Raw genomic sequence first — 16437 nt, forward strand, 5'->3', positions numbered from 1 at the left:
CACTACCTTTTCAACTCATTGCGGACTGTATCGCTACAAACGTTTGAGTTTTGGTGTGAACTCTGACGCAGAAGTTTTTCAGCACACCATACAAACTGTCATCGAAGGCATCACAGGTGCTCGCAACGTCAGCAACGACATCATCATCTTCGGTCGTGATCAAAGAGACCATGATCGTATGCTGCATGAAACGCTGAGACGCATCCATGATTCAGATCTGACACTCAATCAGAAGAAATGTGTTTTCAGTCAACCACAAGTCGAGTTCTACGGCTTCATCTTCAGTGGTGAAGGACTGAAACCAGATCCAGCGAAAGTTCGCGCTCTTCGCGAAGCAGCCACGCCCAGCAACGCCACAGAACTACGTTCTTTCCTAGGCATGGCTCAGTACTCAGCACGCTTTATCGAGAACTTCGCCACCATCACAGAACCTCTTCGTCAACTGACGAAGCAGGACGCTACTTGGTCATGGGAAGAACCGCAAGAAACTGCTTTCAAGACTGTCAAAGCCGCTCTATGCAAGTCTGCAACTCTTGCCTACTTCGACATCAAGAAGCAAACAGAGATCCTGGTAGACGCAAGTCCTGTAGGGATCGCCGGATTGTTGTCACAAGACGGTAGACCTGTATGTTACGCAAGTCGCGCCCTATCTGATGTAGAACAGCGCTACTCTCAGACGCTCAGCAAAACATTCTTCTCAAGGGCTCACAGCTTGTAATACCCTCTTCTCTTCAAGCTCGTGTCGTTGATCTAGCACACGAAGGACATCAGGGAATGAATAAAACCAAGGCCCTTCTCAGAAGCAAAGTCTGGTTTCCGGGAATCAACGCCGCTGTTGAGTCAGCTGTGCGCAGTTGCATCCCATGTCAAGCAAACAACAACCGTCGTGAACATCAACCGCTGCTCATGTCCAACCTACCATACGGTCCATGGCAAGAACTCAGCATCGACTTTTGTGGTTCTCTACCATCTGGTGCATCACTTCTGGTCATCACAGATGAGTACTCCAGGTACCCAGTAGTTGAAGTTCTCCAGAACACTACAGTTGAGGCTGTGATTCCTGTTGTCGACAAAGTGTTTTCTCTGTTTGGCTACCCTGCACAGGTGAAAACTGACTACGGCCCACAGTTCATCAGTAAGCTGTGGAAACAGTTCATGCAGTCATGTGGAGTGAAACACCGACGCATTACTCCTCTGTGGCCGAAAGCAAACGCTCAAGCAGAAACGTTCAACAAACCCATGATGAAGGCTGTTCGCTCAGCCCACGTTGAGAGAAGAAGCTGGCGACAAGAGCTCCACAGATTCTGCAGAGTCTACAGAGCAACACCACACTGCACCACGTCGTTCACTCCTTACTTCCTCATGTTTGGTCGGGAACCGAGAACGAAGCTGCCAGAAGTCCAGTCTAACAGTTCACAACATCCTGCTGATGCAGAAGTGCGTCTGAGAGACACATTTGCAAAGCAGAAAATGAAGTGTGCTGCCGACAAGCGACATCATGCCAAGGACTACAACACTGAGCCTGGTGACAGTGTTTTGGTGAAGCAGATGAAGCAGAACAAGCTCTCCACTAATTTCAATCCAACACCTCTTCTTGTGACTGAAACCAAAGGTTCCATGATCACCGCACAGAAGCCTGATGGGTCGACCGTCACGAGAAACTCTTCCCTTTTCCGTCGACTGCCGCCATCTGTCACACCACAATTGGTCTCCGACAAAAAGGACGCACCAGTTACAGAAGCAGAAGAGACAACCAGGACTGACCACGAAGAAGCCCCAACTGCTGGTGAAACTGATGACGATGTTCCGCCAAGCACTACACCTTCTTCACAGGGTTCAGTTCCGCCTGCCAGTATTAGCCCACGTCGGTCCAAAAGAAATCGCACTTTTCCACAACACATGAAAGACTATATGTGTGTTTAAAGACTGAAGTGCAAGATGTGAAAACATTTCCAGATAACCATCTAGAAATCCAAGTTTTAGTGTGTTAATATTCTCTTATCAACAAAACGAACAACAAACAAGAGACAGACAGTAATCATGCGTGCAATTAAGTTGTTTCTTAGTTCAGTTTAAAGTGATATAAAGACAAATGTGTTTCTTTTCAGTTTTCAGGTATTATTAGTCAAATGATGAATAGTAAAGACCAAGTTTGTTTTCAAGAAGTATATTGAACTGGAATAAGATAAGGATTTTATTTTGGTTCTGAAGTTTTAAACTATTTTGAATAATTTGATTTTTCCAGCAGTTAACAGTAACAGTAAATTTAAAAGAGTGTTTTTCATTCAAACAGGGGAAAGATATAATGACTAGCATGCTGTTGTCTCCCTTTGACCAGTTCATTGTATCTACGGTACCTATGTACTAACGGGGTTCAATGTTTGGATCAGTCATGCGCACTTATACTTCTGTACAGAGAGCCTGCCATGTGGTCACCGAATAAACCGTTGCATCTCACCCTTCTTGTGTCCGTTGGTTGTGTCCGCATAACAACCCCAAGACATTACATGTTCGTTTAAGTAAATGAGCCAGAGATTAATTGGTTTTGTACAGTGCTTTGTGTGGGCAATGGTTGGTTATTATGCCTGTCTTACACTGTGCCGAATATCCTTGCGAATATGAACATGTTGTATTCCGCAAAAAAAGAGACGAATGGACAGGAACAAATATTGAAAATTTGAAGCCTTACCGATCATTGCGAATGCATACACATCCATATACGAATATCTTGTGGATGTATTACAAACGTTGCGAGTGGCCTTGCGAGTGTTGCGATTGCTTGGGGTGGGTGTGGGGGTGGGGATGGGGTGGGGGGGGGGGGGGGGGTGGGGGGGGGGGGGAGAGGTGGGTGAGGGGGAAGTCCCGGAATAAAACCGTCAGGTGTGTTCCGATGTGCGGCGCGTCAAACTTCGACATTTGACCATCTTTCAGAAACGTAAGACTTTAGATGTATCCTATGTCCCTGATAATAAACAAGAGCAGGAACTTTCAAGCACGCCACGTCTAACTTACAAACGTCCTGGCTGTTCACACACAATCGTCCTGGCTGTTCACACACAGTCCACCTGGCTGTTCACACACAGTCGTCCTGGCTGTTCACACACAATCGTCCTGGCTGTTCACACACAATGTCCTGGCTGTTCACACACAATCGTCCTGGCTGTTAACACACAGTCGTCCTGGCTGTTCACACACAGTCGTCCTGGCTGTTCACACACAGTCGTCCTGGCTGTTCACACACAATGTCCTTGCTGTTCACACACAGTCGTCCTGGCTGTTCACACACAATCGTCCTGGCTGTTCACACACAGTCCACATGGCTGTTGACACACAATCGTCCTGGCTGTTCACACACAATGTCCTGGCTGTTCACACACAATTGTACTGCCTGTTCACACACAATCGTCCTGGCTGTTCACACGCAATGTCCTGGCTGTTCACACACAATGTCCTGGCTGTTCACACACAATCGTCCTGGCTGTTCACACACAGTCGTCCTCGCTGTTCACACACAGTCGTCCTGGCTGTTCACACACAGTCGTCCTGGCTGTTCACACACAATGTCCTGGCTGTTCACACACAATCGTCCTGGCTGTGCACACACAATCGTCCTGGCTGTTCACACACAGTCGTCCTGGCTGTTGACACACAATCGTCCTGGCTGTTCACACACAGTCGTCCTGGCTGTTCACACACAATCGTCCTGGCTGTTTACACACAGTCGTTCTGGCTGTTCACACACAATCGTCCTGGCTGTTCACACACAATCGTCCTGGCTGTTCACACACAGTCGTTGTAGCTGTTCACACACAGTCGTCCTGGCTGTTCACACACAATCGTCCTGGCTGTTCACACACAGTCGTCCTGGCTGTTCACACACAGTCGTCCTGGCTGTTCACATACAGTCGTCCTGGCTGTTCACACACAGTCGTCCTGGCTGTTCACACACAGTCGTCCTGGCTGTTCACACACAATCGTCCTGGCTTTTCACACACAATCGTCCTGGCTGTTCACACACAATGTCCTGGCTGTTTACACACAGTCGTCCTGGCTGTTCACACACAATCGTCCTGGCTGTTCACACACAGTCGTCCTGGCTGTTCACACACAATGTCCTGGCTGTTCACACACAGTCGTCCTGGCTGTTCACACACAATGTCCTGGCTGTTCACACACAGTCGTCCTGGCTGTTCACACACAATGTCCTGGCTGTTCACACACAGTCGTCCTGGCTGTTCACACACAATGTCCTTGCTGTTCACACACAATCGTCCTGGCTGTTCACACACAGTCGTCCTGGCTGTTCACACACAGTCGTCCTGGCTGTTCACACACAGTCGTCCTGGCTGTTCACACACAGTCGTCCTGGCTGTTCACACACAGTCGTCCTGGCTGTTCACACACAGTCGTCCTGGCTGTTCACACACAGTCGTCCTAGCTGTTCACACACAATGGTCCTAAGTACACATCTGTTCCATCGACCAGGCGCATTTGTACACGGCCATACAGGAAGCCACACATTATTTTATTTGTGCATACACTACTTATTGACGTTAGATTTAGTTATAACGTCGAACCTGATAATGTGGGCTGGCTGCAATTATTAACATTGAAAACCAGCGTCAGAAATGTATGTGTGTGTGTGTGTGTGTGTGTGTGTGTGTGTGTGTGTGTGTGTGTGTGTGTTAGAGTGTGTATGTGTGTGTGTGTGTGTGTTAGAGTGTGTGTGTTTGTGTGTGTGTGTGTGTGTGTGTGTGTGTGTGTGTGTGTGTGTGCGTGTATGTGTATGTGTATGTGTGTGTGTTTGTGTGTGTTTGTGTTAAAATGAGGATAATCTGTTTCTTACCACCCCCAGAGGCAGAAGCGGAGATACTGTGTGCTGGAAGGTCAGTCCAGGCTGGTGATCTACAAGGACGACACCAACACCAAGGTCAAGGCCGTTCTCCATCTACAGCAGGCTGTGAACGCCACAGTATGTCATGCTTTTAATTGTATCTCCTTTGTACTGACTTGCAGAGAGTGTAATTACTCACCAGTGTTATCATGCTCTGAACGCCACAGTATGTCATGCTTTTAACTGTATCCCCATCGTTCTGAACGCCAGCTTGTTATGAATGAAAAGTCGTAAACATAATGACAGATAGATAGATATGTTATGTTTGGATTAAAAACACGCTCAGACAGTTAAAAAGAATAGCGAAAAGCACGCTTTCCTGGGAAGCGCTGTCCGCCATGGCTTGCCTTGTTGTCTTTTGTGTTGGCTACACACTCCATTGTTCTAAGTCTAGAAATGACTGACAGACGACGAGGCCTGGGGTCTGAAACTGTATATCTATGGTATCCAAGACAAACATCAACCTCATGTCTCCCCTTGGAATGTAGTGGTTATACAGGTGGTTCTATTGTAGAGGTCGTCGTCTTCGACAGGGGGTTAGACAGGTGATTGTAGTGTACAGGTGGTCGTCTTCTACAGGGGGTTAGACAGGTGATTATATTGTAGAGGTGGTCGTTTCCACAGGGGGTTATACAGGTGGTTCTATTGTAGAGGTGGTCGTCTTCTATAGGGGTTATACAGGTGGTTCTATTGCATGGGTGCAACTGCTGGAAAATGAAAAAACTGAAAAGGTCGTGGTCCAGGGGCAGGGGCCGTCAAGGCCCCGCCGGGGTGCAGGGGCAGCGCCCTTGCTGGGGGGTCCAGGGGGGCAGCGCCCCCCACCCAAAAACAAATTTTTGCATTTCAGGGAGAATTTGAATAGCCTCTTTTGACTAAATCTATTTCAGAACAAACAGGCTTTGCGGATATGCATGATATGAACAATCTTGTAAACCTGAAGGTATTTATTGTAACCACCCAGCCGAAAATGAATTTTAGCATTTTAAGAGGGGCTATTTGAGCCTCTCCTTGTTTTAAAACTGAAAATCAATGAGGCTTATATCGCGCATATTCCGTGGGTACAGTTCTAGGCGCTCTGCAGTGATGCCGTGTGAGATGAAATTTTATACGGCCAGTAATTGCAGCCATTTCGGCGCATATTTACCTTTCACGGCCTATTATTCCAAGTCACACGGGTATAGGTAGACAATTATTAACTGTGCCTAAGCAATTTTGCCAGGAAAGACCCTTTTGTCAATCGTGGGATCTTTAACGTGCACACCCAATGTAGTGTACACGGGGGGGAGTTCGGACACCGAAGAGAGTCTGCACACAAAGTTGACTCCGCCGAACCTGGGATCGAACTCACGCTGACAGCGGCCAACAAATCCAGCGCGCTACCAACTGAGCTATATCCCCGCCCCAACAAAATTGGGTGGGGGGGGGGGGGATGCACAACATGAAAAACCTCTATACTTGAAGGTGTTTGGTTGTATCACTCTTGCTGGAGGGTCTACAAAAAACAAGGTCAACACATTTGAAGAAGTGTTTTAGAAGCCTCTCCTTGCTAACAAACTTAAAATTGGAGATGCTCAAATTAAAAATCTTGTAAACTTGAAGGTGATTGATTTTATCACCTAGTTTTGTCTTTGATTTTAAAAATGTTTACTGAATTAAAGGAAAATTACCATGCTAACAAAAAGTTTTCACAAACACAGGAAATTACAGTCACCTCCCTTGTATTACAACTTCTTTACTTGAAGCTTATGAATTTATTATTGCAGGAGGTAAATTCTCAAATAATTGTTGAACCATAGCTTCAACCAAATGAGAAACAAGTTTCAAGTCACTGAGTTTGTTTCAATTGAATACTTTCAAAAGGGCCAACTGCTCAGGTTAAAAAGAAGAAGGTTTAGACAAAAACAGAAACCTCCAGAGTTATATCCCTTGCCATGCACATGAAATCTTCTGATGCTGCTTTTTCATTTTAGGAGTTCAATTCGCAAATAATTGTTGAATCATAGCTTGAATTAAAAGAGAAATAAGTTTCAAGCAAGCTTGTTTTAGTTGCCAACTTTCTAAAGGACTCCATGTATCTGAAGCAAAATACCACTGGTTCATAGATCAGGAATGCAAATTTTCTCTACCACTGAAAGTCTCTGAATCCCTGAAAGTGGGGTATATAAGGAAGGCTAAATACACAGCACTTAAGATGCCACATTCATCAGTATGACATGACATCCTCCCCCCCCTGTTGGCACCTTTACACAACCGTCCCTATCAGGCATGGTCAAAGGTGGCTGACCTCTCAAGCAACCCCCCACCCAAACACAATGGCCTTGCTCCAGAATTTCCAAAAAAACGGATTTTCCGTCTGCAGCCTCCTGAGAAAAACGGAAATTCCGTCTAGGACGGAAGAGTTGCACCCATGCTATTGTACAGGTGGTCGTCTTGTACAGGGGGTTAGACAGCTGATTCTATTGTAGAGGTGGTCGTCTTCCACAGGGGGTTATACATGTGGTTCTATTGTAGAGGTGGTCATCGTCTGCAGGGGGTTATACAGGTGATTCTATTGTAGAGGTGGTCGTCTTCTACAGGGGTTTATACAGATGGTTCTATTGTAGAGGTGGTCGTCTTCTACAGGTGATTCTATTGTAGAGGTGGTCGTCTTCTACAGGGGGTTATACAGATGGTTCTATTGTAGAGGTGGTCGTCTTCTACAGGGGGTTATACAGATGGTTCTATCGTAGAGGTGGTCATCGTCTGCAGGTGGTTATACAGGTGGTTCTATTGTAGAGGTGGTCGTCTTCTACAGGGGGTTATACAGGTGATTCTATTGTAGAGGTGGTCGTCTTCTACAGGGGGTTATACAGGTGGTTTTATTGTAGAGGTGGTCGTCTTCTACAGGGGGTTATACAGATGGTTCTATTGTAGAGGTGGTCGTCTTCTACAGGGGGTTATGCAGGTAGTTCTATTGTAGAGGTGGTCGTCTTCTACAGGGGGTTAGACAGGTGGTTCTATTGTACAGGTGGGCGTCTTCTACAGGGGGTTAGACAGGTGATTTTATTGTAGAGGTGGTCGTCTGCTGCAGGTGGTTATACTGGTGGTTCTATTGTACAGGTGGTTGTCTTCTGTAGGGGGTTATACATGTGGATCTATTGTAGAAGTGGTCGTCTTCTACAGGTGATTATACAGGTGGTTTTATTTATTGTTGAGGTGGGTTTTTTTGTACAGATAGTTCCTCTTCCCCTTCTTACTCACTGCAGTCCACCCCCCCCCCACCCACACACACTACATGTAGACAGTATATAGGCTATCCTTAGTTTGACATCAGCAACTGAAGAGGTTTTAACTTTTCATTCTTCAGGGCACAAAACTTCGGACCCGCATGTTTGGGACCTACGTGTTTGAGATCCGCATGACGAGATCATATGAACCGCCTCTCGTCCTGGAGTCACGTGACAAAGCCGACATGTTGGACTGGATCTATACTCTCAACGTCGCCATTATGTTTATCAACGGTCCCGCTCGACATGTCAACTGTCCGTCACAGGGTAAGCTCTGACAGGGTCGCCACGATAATCAACAGTCCGTCACAGGGTAAGCTCTGACAGGGTCGTCACGATAATCAACAGTCCGTCACAGGGTAAGCGACAGCGACAACAAGGCTGGCGGCAGGTGAATGTTAGTGTTAGTGATTCCTTCCAAAGCGGCGCGCGGCAGGCGGATTTGTTTCTTTCTGGCTTGACTCCTGATGATGAATCGGTCACAATCTCACACAACCATGGTCAGCTATATTTGAAGCTACTTAATAATTATGTTGGTACCAACATTGAAAAAGATGAAACATTATATGCAAAACCCGCTTTTGTTCCAACAACATGCTCAACAAGGGGAACGAACCCGGTGACATTGACAACCTTTAACGGAATTCTTGCTGGAAGATTTGCAGCTCAGTGAATACAAGTATCTGACGAAAAAACTGTCAAAATAGATTATACACCTGGTTGTAGGGGTCTTTCTCCAAAGGTTGTCAAAGGCACCGGGTTCGTTCTGATTTTGTAGCATTTTGTTGAAATAAAAGCGTGTTTTCCCATTACATTTCTCGTCTTTTCAATGTTCTCGCCAACATAAGTATAGCTTTAAATATAGTTGACCTTGAATATAGCATGTTTGCTGTGTGAGTGGTTCATTGTCAGAAGTCAAGCCAGAAAGAACAAATCATCCGCCTGCCGCGCCGCTTTAAATGGAAACACAAACACGAACATTCGCCTGCTGCGAGCCGTTTCGTCGCTGCCGATGCCGCCGTCGCATCGCTATTTGGAATCATAGTTTTAGCGTGGCTTATTCTATGGCATACCATTTTCAATGGTTTTAAATCATTCACTTCACCATATAAAAGTACTGAAAGTCTTTTTTGTTTGTCGGTGATGAACACCATGGCAAGACACCCCCCCCCCCCCCCCCCCGCCCTGAGTGTGCCATGCAGACCTTCTCACTTGCAAATCGCATGGTCAAAGTTCCAAAGAATCAAATGAACGATGTTCGGAAATAACCCTGTGATAAATAAGATGTCCAAGCGTTGTGGTGATGTCGGAAAGAACTGTGTGATAAATAAGATGTCCAAGCGTTGTGGTGATGTCGGAAAGAACTCTGTGATAAATAAGATGTCAAAACGTTGTGGAAGAGTTGCGCCCCGCTGTGGTGACGTCAGGTGATGTCAGGTGACGTCAGGTGATGTCCGGTCACAGTGAGTCAAACAATAACAAGTTAAAACCAGCAGTCGCAGCGAATAACTGAATAATTATGATGTGTACATTAGGCAGTGTCCGCTCGATATGATGCCTACCTCTTTCGAAATCCCGCACATCGGGGCCACGATTCACTGGTGAGGGCCTGCAGAGATCGCTGAGCACGTGTATTTCTCAACCTCCCATGACCTCAAGCAAAATTCACTTGACCTCAGGCTGTCACGTTTCAATATATCACATAAGTTGATTATGAAACGGTTAGTTACTTCTAACTAACTAACCACACCACGATCCACTCTCGCAGTCATACAATTAAATAGAAACAACAAAAGTATAAGTTTCAGACGCCTGTTTATGTAATAACTCGCCACCTCCCTCGAGACTTCACTCAAAATATGTTCTTTTTGCGTTCAAAACGTAAAAACAGTGGTCACTGACAAAATGCCAGTGAGAATATAGAAAATTATAGTAACACGCTGATCTCGTGTATAGCTAGGAAAATTTACTGATCTGCTTAAAAGTGCCAATTTATGCAGGTGTCACACACCCCACGTTGTCACCACTCGAATATAATCATGAACATAAAAGATGACAACGGTGGTAAACAGGGTGCAAAGACATGGTGCACTTAGCTTTGTTTCGCCACTGAGTGGACGGCCCGTATGTTAGTTCATAGTCTCCACAACTGCTCCGTCAAAAGAAGTGCTGGTTGGTGTGACGACGAAGCAGGGAACAGTGGAGACATCGGGCGCCTCACCCAGTCGCTGGTTAACCGGTTAGCTGGTTACATCAGATGATCCCGGTTACAGCATACCGCGATGACCCGGTTACAGCATACAGCGATGACCCGGTTACAGCATACAGCGATGACCCGTAGTCGGCAGTCACGTAGCGTAGAAAAACGCAGCAGACAGTAATAGGTAGAAAGGCTGCAACAAAAAGCATCGGTGCACTAAACATGCCACGCTACCCCTCAACCTCCACCTTTAAACATGTCATCTTTACATATCTCATCGAGCACGTGGGCCTGCACAAACGAATTTTTACAACAACAAATCAGCCATTTCCTTCCTTCTCTCCATATCTGCAAAAACCATATACAGATTATTATTTTAGCGTCACAAAGAGCAAATTATGCGCTAACCTGGAAAGAACAACAAAGAGTATTTCATTCCACAAACACAGACTCGTCAACAGCGTTAAATAAATGATTTATTACCTCAAAAGCCTATGAATGTAGCACTCTCATGGAAGCAAAAACCGCTTCCTCCTTTGAATGGCCTCTGTTCGTCAACAGCGATACCCCATTCACCCTCTTGCCGAATACTTTATGCGGTGAAATTTCTTTCCCGCACGGCGCAGAGAATGTGATGACCCGTCGACGTCAGACCGCATGTGAACGGAGAGAAAGTGGTCTCAAACTGAAGTTTCCTGAAGCCCTCCTGTACATATGCAGAGCGGCGCGTTGAATACCAATGCAGAACTCAAAGCGATGAAATCCATCAAACTAGCAGGAAATATAAGACACCGACCGTTCTCCCCAGCGCTGAGTTTTCGAGTGTCCAGTTAACATGTCTCAGCAGACAACCTTGACAACAATCACGTGACTCACCTTGTCACTACCCCAGTTCAGTTATCGACAATTCTGCCTCGCAAGCAGAATCACGCACGCGGAACCACTGAATCAACGAAATTCCCGTGCTCAGCAATGCAGGGTTAGCAAAACCCACAACCGTTGACAGAAAACAGGCGCTTTCTGTCGCAATTTGACAAAGGCACCCGAAAAAGTGACTCTTTCTCGGACCATGTCACTAAATCGTGACACACCTCCCCTCTTCAAGACGAAACCTCGGTTTCGCTCTCAGTCATGTTCTCCTCTACAGCCCGAGAGAGAAAATCAGCTCCAACATTGTTGGCGCCCGGAATGACGCGTACCGTGAATAGTACGGTTTGAGGATCAACGCCCAGCGCATAAGTCTGGCGTTTGCCAACCTTGCAACCTGAAGGTATTGCAGAGGTTGATGGTTTGTCTCCAGACAGAAAGGTCGTCCTCTGGAACGAGCAATCCCTGTTCCATTCCTGATGACTGCAACCTTCTCCGTCTTCTTGTCTTTGTTCTTCTTGTCTTTGTTCTTCTTGTCTTTGTTCTTCTCCCCGTAGGCAGTCCTTTCCACGTAGGCGCGCTTGTTACAGTAGAAACACAGGATGTCATTCCTGGAACTTGATCCCTTGTGTCCCTGATCGTCCTTCCCGTCCTTGGGTCCTGAAGAACCTGAATTTCCTGACTTTCCCGGCCGTGAGCCTGAAGATTTGCCGGAGATCGCCTGGGCGTCCTCATGTACCCTGATCCAGTTTGCCGCCTCCTGAGTAGTCTTTGGCTGGTGCTCCTGCACGAAGGTCACCACCTCAGGTCGCAGGCTGGACATCAACTGTTCCAAAACAATAAGGTCGGCAAGGTCGTCGACGGTCCAATTCTTCTCGGCCATCTCCACCCAGCGCCGCAGGTTAAGATTCAGACGTGCCACAAATTGATGACTCAGCTCGCCGCTCAGTCTCTTGCTGTTCCGCAGACCTCGTCGGTAGGCTTCAGCAGTCAGGTTGAAGCGCTGGAGTAACAGTGCCTGATAGTCCCTCGCCTCCTCGTCATCCAAAGCATTGTAGAGCTGCAATGCGCGTCCTTTTAAACAAGTGCTGAGGCGGCTAGCCCACGTGGCTTCTTCCCACTTCTGGTCAGATGCAATACGTTCAAACCTGCGTAGAAAGTCGTCGAGCTCGTCTTTGTCATCGTCGAACGTCGGCAGTCTCGTACGGTCAGCAACAAACGTCGGCGCGGTAGTCTGAGTAAGCGTACCCTTCTCTGCCTGAAGCTTAGCTATCTCCAGTTGGTGCTCACGTTCGGCCTGTTTGTCCTGTCTGTCAAGTTCGTCTTTCTCTTTCCGTTCCTGTCGGTCTCGTTCGACCTGTCGTTCCCTTTCTTGTCTGTCAAGTTCGTCTTTCTCTTTCCGTTCTTGTCTGTCTAGATCGGCCTGTCGTTCCTTTTCCTGTCTGTCACGTTCGTCTCTCTTTTCCTGTCTGTCTCGTTCAGCCTGTCGTTCCCTTTCTTGTCTGTCAAGTTCGTCCTTCTTGTCCTGTCTGTCACGTTCCTCTTTCCTTATCTGTCGCTCTAATTCCTCCTTCCGTTCTACCTCTAAGTGTTTTAGAACGCTTCGGGCTTTAGCGCGTGCGCCACGCTCGGTCGGTTCCTCGCTGCCAGGAGTCAAATACCCTCCTTCCCCAAGTACCTGTCTCGAAAGAGAATCCTTATCAGCCATGGTTTAGTTTGGACAAACTTTATCACAAAGGAAAGTCTACCGCAGCTATCGCTAGAACCCGCGAAGATGAACAATGGATACAAAAATCCAGCAACCAGAAAATGTAGAAGACAAATCCAAACGGTGTAGAAACAAAACGCGTAGCCTACTTTATGGCTGCTTTTTGCAGTAAAACAAAATGTTTCCCACAGCCGTGGCCTACTTTATCGGCTGCTTTTGGCGGTGAAACAGAGTGTTTCCCACAGCCTTAGTTAGGACAGAAGTCCTCGGACCCTTCCCCCCCAAATTCCAACAAAGTCAAAATATGGAGAAAAATCCAAGTAAAACAAGACAGTAGAAATGTAACCTGTTACAGAATGCGAAACAACAAAGTAGAGAACACTGAGCAAAACGAATAACAAATCCGCTGACCCCGCTCAGCTCTCTGCAACGGAAAACTCTGAACGCACAACAACAAAAGTTAGCGCATACAATAACTCACAAATTACAATTTACATTTCCTGCAAGATGTGAATCGCTTAAGGTGTGGTATATGATCAAAACTATACAAACAAGAAGGGCAAAGCCCATACGACTCACATGCTTGACCTTGACCTTTACATGACAAATAACTAAACCTAGCAATGACATCACACCAAGAACTGCTTTACACATTTTTCCTACCAAAATACATGTGCCAAGGTCAAGGTCATCCAAGGTCATGCAACACAAAGCTGTTAATTCAAGACATAGGAAGTACAATGGTGCTTATTGGCTCTTTCTACCATGAGATATGGTCACTTTTAGTGGTTCACTACCTTATTTTGGTCACATTTCATGAGGGTCAAAGTGACCTTGACCTTGATCATATGTGACCAAATGTGTCTCATGATGAAAGCATAACATGTGCCCCACATAATTTTTAAGTTTGAAACAGTTATCTTCCATAGTTCAGGGTCAAGGTCACTTTAAAATATGTATACAATCCAACTTTGAAGAGCTCCTGTGACCTTGACCTTGAAGCAAGGTAAACCAAACTGGTATCAAAAGATGGGGCTTACTTTGCCCTATTTATCATATATAGGTGAGGTATTGAATCTCAAAAACTTCAGAGAAAATGGGAAACATGTGAAAAATAGCTGTTTTTTAGGCAACATTTATGGCCCCTGCGACCTTGACCTTGAAGCAAGGTCAAGATGCTATGTATGTTTTTGGGGGCCTTGTCATCATACACCATCTTGCCAAATTTGGTACTGATAGACTGAATAGTGTCCAAGAAATATCCAACGTTAAAGTTTTCCGGACGGACGGACGGACGGACGGACGGACGGACGGACGGACGACTCGGGTGAGTACATAGACTCACTTTTGCTTCGCATGTGAGTCAAAAAGGGTAGCACCAAGCAGAAAAAAAGTCGAGCACTGACGAGATTATCTGCTCTTAGTTATCCTTAATTGGTGGGTCTTTATCAGTTGGAAATTAACTAAGTAAATCCCGGCTTGGCCCCCATGTGTCACGTTACCCGCTATTACGAGCTAGTCGTGTGACAGAGAGTTTTCTTGCACACGAGACTGTAGATGTTTCACGACGGCTTTAGCCGGAGTGAAACAGCAGCAGTCGAGTGTGCAAGAACACTCTCTGTCACACGACTAGCTCGTAATGGCGATTATGTCTCACAGCTTCAACAGAGGAGAGAACAAACACGTTTTGCGTACTCACGCTTGATAAACCTAAACACAGGAGCAGCCATTGTGGAGAGATCTACTTTTTGACGAAAATAAACGAACAACTATGAATGACGTCTCGGTATATGTGAATGACGTCACAGTCATCGTCACAGTCTGTATCTTTTGAAGCATTCCATTCCTCATGACGTCTTTCTGTGTCTGCATCCGCGAAATGTTTGTTCTTTCCGGGGTCTTTGTCATCTATGTTCAGAACTCTGTCCTTCTAGTTTCAGACTAACAGGCCTCCTGAGCGAGCCACTTTCCAAGGGAAGCTAAACTCGCGTATGGAAACAGTACTGTCGTCTGGGATGCCGTTTTCAGTATTCTCAGCGTTGAAGAATTTGTAAAGAGAAGACACGACAACAGCAGGAGAAATAAAAGTCGTGTGTGCATTTTGGGGCTTTTGGAGGGACGATTTCGAGTTTGAATCCGTTCTTGCACATGCTCCAAAGCGTGTAACATACAATCTTGCACACGTTTGCTTTAGTAGTGGCAAAGAAGGAAAGCGTGTGACATTTCAATATATCACAAAAGGTGATTATGAAACGGTTAGTTACTTCTAACTAACTAACCACACCACGATCCACTCTCGCAGTCATACAATTAAATAGAAACAACAAAAGTATAAGTTTCAGACGCCTGTTTATGTAATAACTCGCCACCTTCCTCGAGACTTCACTCAAAATATGTTCTTTTTACGTTCAAAACGTAAAAACAGTGGTCACTGACAAAATGCCAGTTAGAATATAGAAAATTATAGTAACACGCTGATACCGTATATAGCTGGGAAAATTTACTGATCTGCTTAAAAGTGCCAATTTATGCAGGTGTCACACACCCCACGTTGTCACCACTCGAATATAATCATGAACATAAAAGATGACAACGGTGGTAAACAGGGTGCAAAGACATGGTGCACTTAGCTTTGTTTCGCCACTGAGTGGACGGCCCGTATGTTAGTTCATAGTCTCCACAACTGCTCCGTCAAAAGAAGTGCTGGTTGGTGTGACGACGAAGCAGGGAACAGTGGAGACATCGGGCGCCTCACCCAGTCGCTGGTTAACCGGTTAGCTGGTTACATCAGATGATCCCGGTTACAGCATACCGCGATGACCCGGTTACAGCATACAGCGATGACCCGGTTACAGCATACAGCGATGACACGTAGTCGGCAGTCACGTAGCGTAGAAAAACGCAGCAGACAGTAATAGGTAGAAAGGCTGCAACAAAAAGCATCGGTGCACTAAACATGCCACGCTACCTCTCAACCTCCACCTTTAAACATATCATCTTTACATATCTCATCGAGCACGTGGGCCTGCACAAACGAACTTTTACAACAACAAATCAGCCATTTCCTTCCTTCTCTCCATATCTGCAAAAAAACATATACAGATTATTATTTTAGCGTCACAAAGAGCAAATTATGCGCTAACCTGGCAAGAACAACAAAGAGTATTTTATTCCACAAACACAGACTCGTCAACAGCGTTAAATCATGATTTATTACATCAAAAGCCTATGAATGTAGCACTCTCATGGAAGCAAAATCCGCTTCCTCCTTTGAATGGCCTCTGTTCGTCAACAGCGATACCCCATTCACCCTCTCGCCGAATACTTTATGCGGTGAAATTTCTTTCCCGCACGGCGCAGAGAATTTGACGACCCGTCGACGTCAGACCGCATGTGAACGGAGAGAAAGTGGTCTCAAACTGAAGTTTCCTGAAGCCCTCCTGTACATATGCAGAGCGGCGCGTTGAATACCAATGCAGAACTCAAAGCGATGAAATCCATC

At 46.0% G+C, this 16437-nt stretch overlaps 1 protein-coding gene across 2 annotated transcripts in view; it reads left to right on the top strand.

The window, feature by feature from the left end:
- Positions 1–16437, top strand: part of LOC138956258 (uncharacterized) — a 34038-nt gene that overhangs the window by 8258 nt on the left and 9343 nt on the right. Inside the window, exons 3-4 of one of the 2 annotated variants that reach the window (XM_070327663.1) lie at positions 4856–4972; positions 8241–8427. In XM_070327663.1, the coding sequence (XP_070183764.1) occupies positions 4856–4972; positions 8241–8427 (304 nt within the window). The remainder of the gene's footprint in view (positions 1–4855; positions 4973–8240; positions 8428–16437) is intronic. The other variant, XM_070327664.1, reaches the window with a different exon arrangement.

This window comes from Littorina saxatilis, unplaced genomic scaffold (genome assembly GCF_037325665.1).
Source record: "Littorina saxatilis isolate snail1 unplaced genomic scaffold, US_GU_Lsax_2.0 scaffold_1017, whole genome shotgun sequence".
In the NCBI taxonomy this organism is placed as follows: domain Eukaryota; kingdom Metazoa; phylum Mollusca; class Gastropoda; order Littorinimorpha; family Littorinidae; genus Littorina; species Littorina saxatilis.